We start from the raw sequence: 14,916 nt of genomic DNA on the forward strand, positions 1-14,916 counted from the left end.
GATTTGAACTTGGGTATTTCTGACTCTAGGGCCATTGAGTCCACTGAGTCACAAAGCACTTAATGATGCACATTAATAGTTAGGATTAGAACATATTTCAGGAAGGTGCTGTTTTGTTGTCCTTTTCTGCTTAATATGTCCTTTCTTAGCTGAAGGTAGGTTGAAATATCTGGTAAAATACTAGCTCATTGAGGATAAGGGAATTTTAAATTTTTATTAACATTAAAATCCCTTCCTAACAATGTAAATGAATGTTTGTGGAATTGATCTTCAGATTCTTCTTTCTTCCCTTTCTGACTACATTTGATCTCATATGAACAAGCATTTCTTTTTAATTGCACGGTACTTTATTTCTGATACTGTCCTCAGTCATTGACAGTTCAAGAGAAAATGAAACAGTTCTATCAATTAGTTTACATCCTACCAAAGCAAATGCAAATACACACACACACACACACACACACACACACACACACACGCACGAATAATCTAGTAGGAAGGAAGATGAAGAGTCCTAACAACTTGGGGAGGGGGGTAAGGAACAGCCTCGTGGAAGAGGTGGTAATTGAGTCAAACTTGCTGCAAACTAGACATTTCAAAAACGTAAGGTGAGTGAGATCATTCTAGGCCTGAGAGGACTGCCCTTATAAAGTCATGGAGCTGGGTGATGGAATTCAGTGTATATGGAACAGAATGTGGGCCATTTGAGCTGGAACATGAAGTGTGAGATGAGAAATAATGTAAAGTCAGTCTCAAAAGATTGAGTTTGAAATGCTTTAGGACACAGAGGTAGCAGTGTAGAAGTGGAACTCAGGGAAGATGAAGGTTAATTTGAAAAATACTGTAGAAATGAGAATCATCTGTTTGCAGATACTAATTGAACAAATAAGAATTGATGAAATCCCTGAGAGAGACTGTAGAAAGAGAAGAAAAGGGGTGGCTAGGTGGCGTAGTCGATAAAGCACCAGCCTTGGAGTCAGGAGTACCTGGGTTCAAATCCGATGTCAGACACTTAATAATTACCTAGCTGTGTGGCCTTGTGCAAGCCATTTGACCCCATTTGCCTTGCAAAAAATCTAAAAAAAAAAAACCCCAAAAAGAAAAGAATTTAGGATTGAATCACCAAAACACTTATTTAAAGGAGTTGAATCCCTTCCACCTAGCACAGTGCCTGGTGACTAAGAAGTCCTTAATAAATACTTGTTGATTGATGGAGAATGAAGTATAACCAGACAGATGAACTTAGAGAAAGGATATGGCATCAGCCAATCAGTAAATATCTGTTAGGTGTCTCTTGTGCCAGTCATTGTTCTAGGGATACCAAAAGGAGCCAAAGATTGTCCCTGTCATCAGGAGCTTACAATTTCTTGAGCAAGAAAACATATAAAACATGTTTTTATGTAAATATTTAAGCACATAAAAATATATTTACATAAATCCTTTAAAATATTATAACTTTTAAAAAATTAAACTTAAGTCTGTCTGAAGTTCTTCTACTTTTGATAACTAACCTTTCCTTTTAAATAATCTATAATATATTTTGTTCTAATTTTGCTAATTTCATTTTCATGAAGTGGAAGTGTTTCTTTGTTTCCTTCTGTTCTCCATAATTGTTTTTTGGTATTATTATTGAAAGACCAAAATTTGCTTAGCCGTTCTTTATTTCTTGGACACAAAAATCATTTTTCTTTCTGTTGATTTTAGTTTCTCTTTATCTCTCTTCTACTACAAATAAAGCAACTTTGAATATTCTTATACAAAAAGATAAATTTCTCCCCCTCCATACTTCTTTTAAAGTAAAAATGTAATCCGTTTTGTGTTTCCAACAAATTTTTCACCAAATCATATTAATGAAATGGTAGGATGTGCATAATTATCCCTGTGATCTTGGCAACACCAAAATTTATTGTAAAAATCATTTTTGTAAATTTATTGTGTGTAAAGTTACATATTATAGTTGTCTTTATTTGTAGTACTAAGATTATTAGGGGATTTGAGCTTCTTTTTGCATATTATAATTAGTAATAGTTTATATTTTCAGGTTAAAAAATTAATGCCCTTTATTGCTCTATTAGGGAGTAGATACTACTATTATTGATATGTATCAATTCCTTAAAGATTGTGGAGTCAGATTTTTATCCTAATATGTTTTTGCAATCTTTTTCTGAATCTTTTTCTTTTAATTTTAAAGATATCTGTTTTGTCAGAAAACCATTCTTTGTATAAATCAAACCCATCTACTTTCTCCTCAATAATTTTTTCATTTAATTCTTTTAAAGATCTGAATTGAGACTAGTATTCTATTATCTTCTAGATATTTAAAGTAATTTTTTGTATTTAGTATTATTGATAAATTTAGTATTTATGGTAGCATCTAACACGAAGGACATATCTATCCTAATCCATCTCTTGCACTATGTGTATCCAATTTCCACAATACTTTTAATTGATTAGTAATTCTATTAGAGAAATAAATAATGTTTATTTCTAATTTTTTGCTCCCTTTTTTACTGGTAATAATATTTCTGATATTTTGTATCCAATTTTAATGTTTTGTTATCTGCCTATAATAGAGATGATAATTGAATCCATGAGATCAACAAGTGAAATAGTATAGAGAAAACCCAGAACAGAGCTCAGTGGGATGCTCATTCTTATCAGTTATGAGCTGGATGAAGATCCAGAAAAGGAGACTGAGAATGAGCAGTCAAATAGGTAGGAGAACAAGGAGAGAATTCTGCCAAGAAAACCTAGTTAAGAGATTTTATATCAAGAAAAGGTGATTGCAGAGCTATAGGAAGGTTAGGAAAGATGAGGATATTGAGAAAGGTCCATTAGATTTGGCAATTAAGCAATCATTGATAACTTTGGAGAAAACTGTTTAAATTGAAAACAGACTTTTAGAGAGTTAAGAAAAAGAGAAGGGCGGAAATAAAGTTCTTGATTGAAAGACATTCTTATCAAGGGGATTAGACACAAAAGTGAGAGATTTGGAAGAACAGTTAGCAGGTAAGGATAGATCAAGTGAATTTTTTTATTAATATTTGTTTTCCAATTATATACAATGCTAGTTTCTACCTATCATTTTTGTAAGGTTTTGAATTTTACAATTTTCCCCCACCCTCTGTTCCCTCCCTCCATCCCCCCACAGAAGGCAGTCTGATAATCTTTATGTTGTTTCCATGCTAAACATTGATTGAAATTGAATATGTTGAGAGAGAAATCATATCCTTGAGAAGAAAATAAAATATTAAGAGATAGCAAAATTATGTAGTACATAAGACAATTTTATTTTTTAAAAAAATTGAAGGTAATAGACTTTGGTCTTTGTCTAAACTACACAGTTCTTTCTCTGGATATAGATGGTATTCTTTGTCACAGGTACTATAAAATTGTCCCTGATTATTACATTGATGGAATGAGCAAGTCCATTAAGATTGATCATCACCCCTCATGTTGCTGTTAGGGTGTATTGTGTTCTTCTGGCTTTGCTCCTCTTGCCCAACATCAGTTTATGCAAGTCTTTCCAGGCTTCTCTGAAATTCCATCCCTCTTGGTTTCTAATAGAACAATTGTGTTCCATAACATACATTTACCACAATTTGTTTAGCCATTCCCCAGTTGATGGACAGAAGCGAATAATTTTTTTGAGGAGATCAGTGGACTCGTTTTTAGTTAGCTGGGAAGAAACTCAATACAGCTCGATGCATAGGGAGATATTGAAGATAAATGAGAGGCAGTGATAGATGGCATAATCATTCTTCTCTGTTGGAGAGGATCTTGACCTGGAAAAGGATCATTTTTTTTTTCCATTGGAAGGCAACTGGGTGATTTGTGATGAGGAAGAGGAGGTAATTCTTTGCAAATGACTTCAGTTTTTAAAGTGCAATGTCAAGTAAGATTGCCAGCTTAGAAGGTGAACTCTGTGAGTTTTTAAGAAGGTGAAATGGTTTGGAAAGGCTGCCTTGGAGATTGGGATAACTGAAAGGACTAGAAAATAATTTGGAAGATTGTTATATTCTATTCATTTCCTATTCAGACTTTTTTCAAAAATGCATAGTAAGAATTTTTACAAAATTAGGAATACTAAACATGCTCTTAGCTTTCCCTTCTAAGATGTTACTTTCATCTTATTTTCCTAAATAAAATTTTGGAGGAAGGGAAGATGGTGGTGACAAAAAGCAGTTTTGTTCTGATTATTGATCGTTATCTTTAGTGCTGAACCATATTTTCATTTGGAGCTATTATGTATTCCTATATAGGACAGCTGAAAATGATACAAATAAGTGATTAATATTAGACAACCTTATTTTCTCCTGTTTATCATTAAGTCAATCTTTGTATTTTTGCATGGCAGTCAGGTGATTTTCTTTTGCAATTATTGCTGCCAATATTTTATTATTTGTGTACCCCCAGAGCTCAACTCATTGTCTGGCATATAGTAGGTACTTAATATCTGTTAGATTCAGTTGAACTGTTGCTCTTAGGAATAATGCATACTTTTAAAAATCTAATTATTATATGTTGGATACCGCTGCTGAAATGATGTATAAATGATTAGGAAAAAGATGGTGGAGGGAATGTTTGATATATGAGAAGAAACTGAAAGGCCAAAAACAGTGAATTTTTGAGGATGGGCTTCTAAATTGCTCTGTCAACTTTTCATGAGACAAACTGTCATTAGTACCCTTTAGATCTTGAAACTTTATTATTTCATTTTTCTTTTTAGCTGTAGTAATTGATATAAAGATCAGAGCAGCTATTTCTTTCATTCCTTGAATTTCATCAGTTGAACATCCAAATGTATGGTTTCATTTTTAAAAAAAGCTCAACACTTTCTGCTTAGTGACTTTTTCTAACTTTTCCTTGTGATCCTATTAGTGGGACCAAGGAAAAGGAAATAAAGAATCATAAACTATTTGAGCCAAAAGGAATCTCAGAGATCATTTTAACCATATCATTTTCGGGGTTTCAGTGGATAAACTATTAGACCCAGAATAAGGAAGACTTGACTTCAAATCTGGTGTTAGACACTTGATAACTGTATGATCCTTGGCAAGTCACTTAATCTCCCACTGGAGAAGAAAATACAAACCAATTCCAGAATCTTTGCCATGACAGTCTTATGGGCTATAATCATTTTAAGGTTGAGGAAATGCCATTTCAAAGAAGTACTAATTTGCCCCAAACTTCAAATAGGTGGTTAATGATAGGACCAAAACTAGAAATTTACCTGAGTTTTTACTTCAGTACAATTTCTACTCCCCCCAATTCCTTTTTATTATTTTATTTTAATTGTTAAAAATTAACCATTTAATGTCTTTTATTGTTTAAATTATCTCTATCAAATTGCCTTTCTGTTCCTCAGCTTCAGTCATTCAGATTTTTGCATACCCTTATAAATTTCATCTTTCTCATCAAAATTATACTTTAGATAAGGACAGTAACTTCTAATTTTCTTTTTCATCAAGTTATAAATTCCTATTTAAGCCTCTTCTTTCAGGACCTCCAAATACAATTCTATTGTATTCAGGAGCCAATACTTAAATATAGTATGGTATTGACTTGTTGTTTGCTCTCCCTTCACCCTCCACCACCCCCCAATCCCAGTCTAGCAATAGACTGTATGTCACTTGCCTTAGAACAAACCTAGCTAAATTTTTCATCATCACGAGGACTGTGGTTAGGATTCTTTTTGGACTCAGCAGCCTTTATAAAGTTACCTACTTGGTTTTAGAGAGGCTGTGATCTCTGGCATTTGTTTTCTGGCTCACTATTACACTCAATCTTATGGATGAGGAAACTGCAACAGAGAAGCATCAGTCTTGCCCAGGCTCTCCCCAAGCATTAAACACCAGAACCAGGATTTAAATGTAAAGTCTCTGATTAACTGAGAGCCTCTTTCAGCTCTTGTGATTATACCATTTTCTGTTTACTTGTTAGTTGTTGTCAATATCTTTAATTGATTTTCAAAATACTTGAATATTAATGTTAACATATATAGACCATATCATGTTGTGAAAAGAATCCTCATTTGGAAATTCATTCATAAAGTCTTTTATGGAAAGAACAGATTTCTCACTAATAAATATACCATTTTTCTAGCAAAAGAGAAATAGGCAGAATTTGCTTTTACGTCACCAGCACATTTCAAATCCTTTGAAGTACAAAGAGATAAGAACTTTGTGCCTCAAACTATGCTAAGAGGAATGTGTGTGCCTATTTTGTGTGTGTGTGTGTGTGTGTGTGTGTGTGTGTGTGTGTAGTGAGTGAAACGCATTTTTGATTGTCCTTTTGATTAAAATAACAGGTTTTCATGGCACATAATTGTTTTCTTTTTTTTTTTTTTACTATTATCAGGTTCTGCAGGGTTTAGATTATCTACACAGCAAGTGCAAGATTATCCATACTGATATCAAGCCAGAAAACATTTTGATGTGTGTAGATGACGCATATGTACGTAGGATGGCGGCAGAGGCCACAGAATGGCAGAAAGCGGGTGCTCCTCCTCCTTCTGGCTCAGCAGGTGATGGATCTGATTGAAGCACTAGTTAAAATAAAGTCAGTATTGCTTCTGACTTTCAATTATGTATAGGTAACAAAGAACAGTTTTGTATGATTTCATCCACTGTTATGCTTCATAGAGGCAGTATGCTTAAAAATAGTGGCTGAAGATATGGTCAGGTAGATACAGTTTGAAATGCTGGCTCAGATACTAAATAGCTGTGTGACTCTGGGCAGGCAATGTAACTCCTGTGCCTCAGTTTTTTTTTTTAAATCTGTAAAATGAGGGCACTGAATTAATTGTCATCTAAGTTTTTTCCAGCCCTAAATCTATGAATCTATTATCTGTCATCATTTTAAGATTATCTGCGTGATAGTTTTCCCTCATTTGACACAACACGTTGTGAGACTAGCCCCATAAAGTTTGTTTAGCAGTGTTATTCTCTGACACAGATTGGGATGTATATTAGCTCCTTTATCCTAATAGGGAATGATTTATGCTATGAAGCAATAATTTTCAGTTTTTGTAGGCTTCAGAAGAATCTGTTTATAAATTAGATTCCAAATATTAACATATTTCAGGGTAGCTAAGTGGCACAGTGAATAGAGTGCCAAGGAGTCAGAAAGTACCTGGGGTAACAAAACTCATCTTCCTGAAAACTTGGCCTCAGATGCTTAATATCTGTGTAACCTTGGGCAGATCATTTAACCATATTTGCCTTAGTTTCTCATATGTTAGAGAACTGGAGAAGGAAATGGCAAGCCATACCAATATCTTTGCCAAGAAAACTCCAAATGCATGAGTTGGATACAATTGAAATGATTGTTCAACAACAATTTAATTTATTTCAGTAAAACAATAACATGCTCAGTGTATTTCAAAACATGTATGTCCTAGATAGGGATGATTTCACTAAAAATAAATTTGTGATTATGACTTTTATGAATTGTTTTATTATGTCATTGTTTTGGCAAAAAAATGATTCATTAAGTCAGGTTAATTACTATGAACAGCATTGTACTGAACATCATAAGAGATTTTATTGTGTATATTTCATCATATGCACTTTCTTTAGACCCTTATGAATGAGATTATTGTTGTTTAAAAGCCTGGTTCTTGAAGAGCTATTGAACTGTTTTTTTTATTCAAACTACATTTGTAAAAATTTGCATATAACCTTTTCTAAATATTAATTTTTTATTTCATTTTATTGTAGTGAGTACTGCTCCACAACAAAAGCCTGTAAGTATTTGAAAAATATTTTTAAATAACCTTCATGTCAGAAAGAGATGATTGCTGGTCTTTTCAAATATTGACCTTTTAAGTAGTTACTTTAGACTTTTTTTTTCCTTTTGGCCCTTAGACCTTTTAATATTTTCCTTTTTCTAGTTTAACATCTTTGTATATTTAATTAAACATTTAATACCTACACCAGTCTGAGTAACATTAAATTTAGTCAAACAAAATAAAAGCCTTAGAACTAAGCCTTTTTTGGAAGATGTGAACCTGACTGAATTCTTTAGAACTAGGAATAAATTACTTCTTGTTGATAGTTCAGATAGAATTATTCAAATATCTTTAAATCTGTTAACCTAATAGACAAGGAAGTACAGAATTCAGCAATGTACCATTATGCAGATTAGAAGTAAAAATGTGAAAGGAAGAATACTAATTAAATTTACTCTAATGCAGGTAAGCTTAAAAATTTTATATAGCTATTGATTAGTAACATACTCATCACAGGAAAGGTTTGTTGCACTTAGCTGATGTTAATGATCAATCTTTATGGTAAAAATTCCTCTTTTCAAAACTAAGCAAGTACTTTAACCATTTCTCTTTTTTATCCAGTTGAATCCTAGTTTTAAATTTCCCTAAGTTTATTTCTTTTTTATTATTATCTGCAACTTTGGATGAGGTATCCAGTCACCTGTAGAGAATAATATTTTGTGTAGATCAAAATGAATTATTTTGACAAGCAGGTTCTATACATTATTGAAAGTAATCAAGATCAGGGATCTTGTAATTAACTAAGATTTTGTATACAGGGTACAACTAATAAAATTTTGTTCATGACCTAGAATTCTTAAAGACAGTGAGGACATTGTAGATTAGATGGACTAGATATAGTCAATTCAAGTCTTTCCCTGTCAAATAGCACCCCAAATCCTCCAAATAACACACATAAAACAAAATCGTAGTCAACTGTCTATCCCTTGCAAGACTTTGTAAGAGGGAAGTTTTATATAGAAATGAAATTATTTTATTTTTGCTATGCTGCTAGCCATCATTTTGCTATAAATTACTTTAAAAGAATGGGAAACTGACCTGTGGTGTTTTCTTAAAATGTTGTAGATAGGAAAAATATCTAAAAACAAAAAGAAAAAACTGAAAAAAAAACAGAAAAGGCAGGCAGAGCTGTTGGAAAAACGCCTTCAGGAAATAGAAGAATTAGAGCGAGAAGCTGAAAGGAAAAAAATAGAAGAAAATATCACTTCAACTATACCCACAAATGATCAGGAAGATGAATACCACCCAGAAGTCAAACTAAAAACAGCAGGATTAAAGGAGGCAGCTGATGAAGAACCTGCAAATGATGATGGTTAGTAAAATTTGTGTGTCCTGTCTTACTAAAAATAAACGAAACTTTGTCATGGGGAAGTGGTTTGTGATCAATGATCTCTATCAGATTTTCATGTTTAATAATCATATGTCTGTAATATAGCTAAAATTAATTGACTAGTTTCTTGTACTTTTTTTTGAGTTACTTTTTTTAACGTAAGTGACTTTTTAACTTAAGCTCCAATTTGAACGTTTGGGGAAACAAGACAGTAATATATCTAAAAAATACATTGCCTCAGATTCTGGTGGTCAATTTTCAAAATGCAGGTGTTTCCATAGGTGTTTGGAAACATTGTTTTTCTGCTATCCAAGTAATAATTTTGTATTGATTTTTTTTTAAATTTAAAGGTAGTATAACTAACTTTTTTGAAGAATGAAGTATGTTTGGATGGAAAGGGCAAGGAAAAACAAGAACATAACAGAAATGCCTAAGATTTTTTTTAAATCCTGATAGGTCTTTGTTGCCTGATATTTCATATATATGAATGTGTGTGTGTGTGTGTGTGTGTGTGTGTGTGTGTGTGTGTGTGTGTATAGTTTCAAAGTCAATTATTTTTTTTTATTGGAGACCTAAGTGTCTTTTCAGCAAGAAAAATGAAATAACTCATTCTTAACACATTAACTCTTTAAGGTGAAACTGAAGATCAAGAGGAGAAAGAAGACACTGAAAAAGAAAACACAGAAAAAGATGATGATGATGTTGAACAGGAACTTGCCAACACAGACCCTACATGGATAGAATCTCCCAAAACAAATGGCCATATTGAAAATGGCCCTTTCTTATTGGAACAACAAATAGAAGATGAAGAAGATGATGAGGAAGAGTGTCCAAATCCAGAGGAATATAATCTTGATGAGCCAAATGCAGAAAGCAATTATACATATAGTAGCTCCTATGAACAATTTAATGGTGATTTGCCAAATGGACGACATAAAATTCCTGAGTCACAGTTTTCAGAGTTTACAGCTTCAATGTTCTCTGGGGCATTAGAGTCTGTGGCCTGTGGCTCTGCAGTTTCAGATGGAGCACCTCTAACTGAGCAAGAAGAAAACAATCCATCTCATGACAGGAGCAGAACAGTTTCAGCATCCAGTACTGGGGATTTGCCAAAAAGTAAGTGCTTCTTCCCTCAACTAATTAGCCACTTTTTTCTCTAAAAAGTCAGTCTAGAACTTTTAAAAGGATAAATTTTAGATAAACGGCATGTGTACATATTAGTACTCTTCAGTTAGGGGAATACATACCATGAACTTTTGTGGACAAACGAAGTGTGAGAGCTTCTGCCCTTCAACTTTTGTTTTAGTCTGTAAATCCATTCAGACTTTTTCAAGTCCTGAGTCTTTTGATTTTCTTTGCTCATGAAGCAAGTGAACCTTCCTGGTAGGTTAGATCCAATTCTGCCCCCCCCCCCCATATGATGTTGGCTAAATATACTGAACTTCTCAGTATTCTAGGCAAACTTCAGAGATTAAATAAGCTGCAGAGAAAGGGTTAGTATGCATTGGTCAAGGGAGTTTTCTTATATGGGAATGAAATCATAGATCCAGTCTCTGTTTTTCCTTCCTTTAACTAATTATAATGACAAGTTCTCAATTTTTTTCCCAGTATCAAATCAATGTCACAACATCTATAGGAAAAATTTTAAAACTCAAACAAATACAAAAGTCAATAGTGTTAGGTTTTTTCTTGTTACTTCATGAAATGATTTCACTGGAATTCTTCAGAAATTATAGAATTCACTACTTATTTTCATTTTTTTCTCTCTGCCAGCTCTCTGAAGAAGCTTATTGGCTCACATCATCAGTGGGAACCTATTTATGCAGATTAAATTACTTTTAACTTATCTCACTTGGCAGGAAAATAGCTTTATGAGACTTAGTCTTCGGTGAGATTTGCACATATATTTGTGACTGAATTTGAATCCTGGTTCTGCTACTTAACACCTGTTTGGTCTGGGGCAGTCAATACATCAATTAATCTTTTAACTCTACAGACTGTAATTTCTTCTATAAAACCAGGAGACTGAATTAAATGGTATGTGAAATATCTTCCAGTTTTCAGTGTATGGATATAAATTTATATCAGTAGCCATCATTATTCCAACTTCTAATGTTGTTGGTAATTCAAGAATCACTGGGTTCAAGAAAATGTTTCTGCTACTACTACTACTACTACTACTACTACTACTACTACTACTACTACTACTACTACTACTAAATGTTTGAATGTGTAGTTCATATTCATTTGCTTATTAATTAAACAAATATTTTTATACATTTATTTTTTTGTAGACCACTTTAATATGTGGACAAGATGGAACATTTAGATTAGAATGCCTAAGGGAGCTTAAAGTTAAGGAGTGAGAATGACACACAAATACAGATAATGATAATACACAATACAGGAGAGTTACAAAACAAAGTAATATGTAAGATAAAAGGGGGAAGTACTTTCTATTTCTGGACAGGGAGAATCAGGAAAATTTCATATAAGAGATCTCATTTGAGTTGGCCCTTTGAAGGATGGCTAGTGACCCACCAAGATAAAAGGGGGTATGAAAAGGCAACTGTCTTCTGGCATAAGGAACAGCATTAGCAAAGACATGGAATGCAGGAGAACATAAAATAGTTCTGGAATTTAGAGAATAGATTAGTTTGAGTGGAGCACAGATTATGACTCAGATATGAGGTAAATATGGAAAAATGGTGCAAGATTATAGATTATACATTAAATTCTGCGCAGAGGATTTTGAAATTTATTCAGGTGACTGGAAGGAGGTACTAATGATTTTGGGGGCAAAGAATATATTACAATGGAGCACTGACTCCCTTTTTTCTGGGACCATAAAGGTCACTTTCTCTTCATTCCTATCTCTTGATTTGACATAATGTTTGAGAAGTAGTGTTGTAGTGATTTTCTTATAGGCAAAGTGTTGCTAGGTTCTATCCATAATACTTCATATCTGCCTCTTCATTGTTAACCTTCTTCAGATTTCCACCTTCACCCTTTCTCTTTGTGTACATTTAAAAAAAGTGTATTACTGGTCTCTATTGTTTTTGTTGCATTTCTTCAGTCCTTGCATTTCTCATGTTTTGGATGTTTGAAAAGCAAATCTCTTTTGTTTTTATTTTCTTTCTTTAAAAAGTTTCAAATTCTTCTCTTTTTATTGAACATCCAACTTTTTTAAATAAATAATTAAGCTCATATTTGTAGAAAAGGCCACCTTGGGTAGCTGCATCCAGAACTCCATTGATTTTTGGAACTTTTTCCTCTTTTTTCTAGTGAGTACAGAATAGTCTTGTATTATTCCTTTCCTTTGTAATTTCAAAGTGTGGCTTGATAATTGGCAGACTTATTTGCAAATTGAGTGGTTAAATTTAACCATTGATACCTTGGTTTTTGTTTTTTTTGTGTGTGTGTGTTTTCTGGGGGCAGTTTGTGAATTCTTTCAATAAGAATTTTGTTTTCTGAATTTACAAATGCTAAACAGTTACCAACTATTATTTCCTTCATTATGATGTTAAGGTTTTTTTTCTTATCATTTTTGGGGGTTGTCTGTGCAAACAATTTTCAAGATCATTATGTTTTGCTTGCTAAGTAAATATATTTTCTTTTAATGGTCCTTTTTTTTTGCTTATTTTCTTCTAGATTGTTCTTTACTTCTAAGAATTAAATTCCCAATCTTTCATTATCTCTCTTCTTTCTTTGATTTGCCATTGCCTATTCAAGTTTTTCTATTCTGCTCATTATTTTTTCTGTGCAGGCTATAAATTCTGTTCTTATATTTCTTGTTTCTCTTATAAATCAACATGTGGTTCCATGTTCTTCTCAGATTGGAGAGAGCTCTCTGTATCATCAAGTATTGTATCATTTTCTTTTGCTTTGCATTCACAAATACTTGAAGTAGTTTAATACTTCTGGCCATTATATTTCCTTCTGTTGTTGCTGTTTTTCCTGTAAACACAGTCTCCTCTCTAATCTTTTCCCCCATTTCCTTGGTTCCTCCATTTTTCTGACCCTGTACCATATTTCAGACTTTTGAAGTTCTGTTTTCTCCAGCACTGTCGTTTCAAAACTTTGCAGCACTAGTGTTTTCAGATTACTATTCTAGGCAGGCTTTTCTGCTGAATCATTTTCAAGCTGGTTTTTTAGGACTGAGAAATCTCCAGAATCTGGAGCTGCAGTCTGCAGATCTTTGGTTCTGGTGTAGGAGTGAGTTTTTATAAGGCAATGTTTTGTCCTTGGGTCTTTGATTTTTCAGCCTTGCTTTCAGGTATGCTTAGTGAAATTATAATAAATAAACATCAATTCATGGTTTATTTTTTTTAGCTTTCTTTTGTATTTTGAGTGACCTAGTCCTGAAGTTGCTTTATTGGAATATAATTGGAATATAATTTCTGTTTTGGAGAGGATCAGAAAATATGTTTAGTCAAACATCTTGTTGCTCATTTGATTGGGAAAAAGACTAATTTACCAATAATTTCTTAATGCCAAGTCTAATTACTTTTTCCTCATTTTCATTCTTTTTGATCTTCTATAGCTTTTTTTTGACACTGCAGATTACTTTTTTTTCTCCTGGATATTCTTTCTAAGTTTGCCTGATACTCCTCTTTCTTGGTTCTCCTCCTACTTGTTTTGAGCATTCTTATTCGGTCTCCTTTTTTGGATCTTCATCCATGTCATTCTCATTAATTCTGGGTATCCCCCAAGATTCTCTCCTAAGTCATTTTTTTCTTCTCTACTTTATCACTTGGCAATCTCAGCTTCTGAGTATCATCTATACATATGATTCTCAAATCTATATCTTTAACCTGAGTCTCTCTTCTGACCTCTAGTCTCATTAACCGTCTTCTTTGTTGATTTACCATGTCTAAAATGGAACTCATTATCTTTCCCATTTCAAATTTCCCATTGTTGTTGAGGGCACTCTTATCTTTTCAGTCATTCTTGCCATTCACCCTGAAGTCTTCACTCTCATTTACTTTCATCTATCCAATCTGTTGTCACTTTTATCTTCACAGCATCTCTGTATATGTCACTTCACTAGCACAGCCAGCCAGCCTGTTAGATCCTTATTGATTCATTCTTGTATGAGTGTAGTTGCTTTCTGTTTAATCTCCTTGCCTCACATCTCCTTATCACTCCAGCTAATCCCTCCATTGAGCTGTTATAATGACCTTTAATTGCTCTTTGACCATATTTTAACTGTACTTACACCTGACTCTTCCTCTCCAGGATTAAATATAAAATCTGTTTGGCATGTAAAGCCTTTCACAATTTAGATCCTTCTTTACTTTCTAGTCTCTACTTTAATTCCTCTACATATATCCCATAATCCACTGACACTGACTCTGATGTTCCTTATATGAGAAACTCCATTTCTAAATGCTGTACCTTTTTCACTGTCTGCTCTCGGGTCCTGGAATTTTCCCCTTCTCCAGTCCTTTTAAGTCTCAGCCAAATTCCAACTCCTCTGGAACCCTTTCCTCTCCTCCCCCACTGCTAGAGTCTTTCTCTTTAGTACTCTTCCATTCATATGATGTAGATTTTCTGTTTACACTTTTTTCATGTCTGTCCTATTAAAATGTTAGTACTAGGGGACAGCTAGGTGAAGCAGTGAATAGAGCACCGGCCCTGGAGTCAGGAGTACCTGAGTTCAAATCTGGCCTCAGACACTTAATAATTACCTAGCTGTGTGGCCTTGGGCAAGCCATTTAACCCCATTGCCTTGAAAAAAAACTAAAAATAAAATGTTAGTACTTCAAAGTCAGGGACTTTGCTTTTGCCTTTC

At 33.5% G+C, this 14,916-nt stretch overlaps 1 protein-coding gene across 7 annotated transcripts in view; it reads left to right on the top strand.

Annotated features, from left to right (window-relative positions):
* Nucleotides 1-14,916, top strand: part of SRPK2 (SRSF protein kinase 2) — a 250,382-nt gene that overhangs the window by 194,115 nt on the left and 41,351 nt on the right. For all 7 annotated transcript variants that reach the window (XM_074193977.1, XM_074193981.1, XM_074193982.1 and 4 more), the window contains 4 exons: nucleotides 6,361-6,526; nucleotides 7,722-7,747; nucleotides 8,858-9,104; nucleotides 9,756-10,238. In XM_074193977.1, the coding sequence (XP_074050078.1) occupies nucleotides 6,361-6,526; nucleotides 7,722-7,747; nucleotides 8,858-9,104; nucleotides 9,756-10,238 (922 nt within the window). The remainder of the gene's footprint in view (nucleotides 1-6,360; nucleotides 6,527-7,721; nucleotides 7,748-8,857; nucleotides 9,105-9,755; nucleotides 10,239-14,916) is intronic.

Source organism: Macrotis lagotis, chromosome 7 (assembly GCF_037893015.1).
Source record: "Macrotis lagotis isolate mMagLag1 chromosome 7, bilby.v1.9.chrom.fasta, whole genome shotgun sequence".
NCBI classification, from domain to species: domain Eukaryota; kingdom Metazoa; phylum Chordata; class Mammalia; order Peramelemorphia; family Peramelidae; genus Macrotis; species Macrotis lagotis.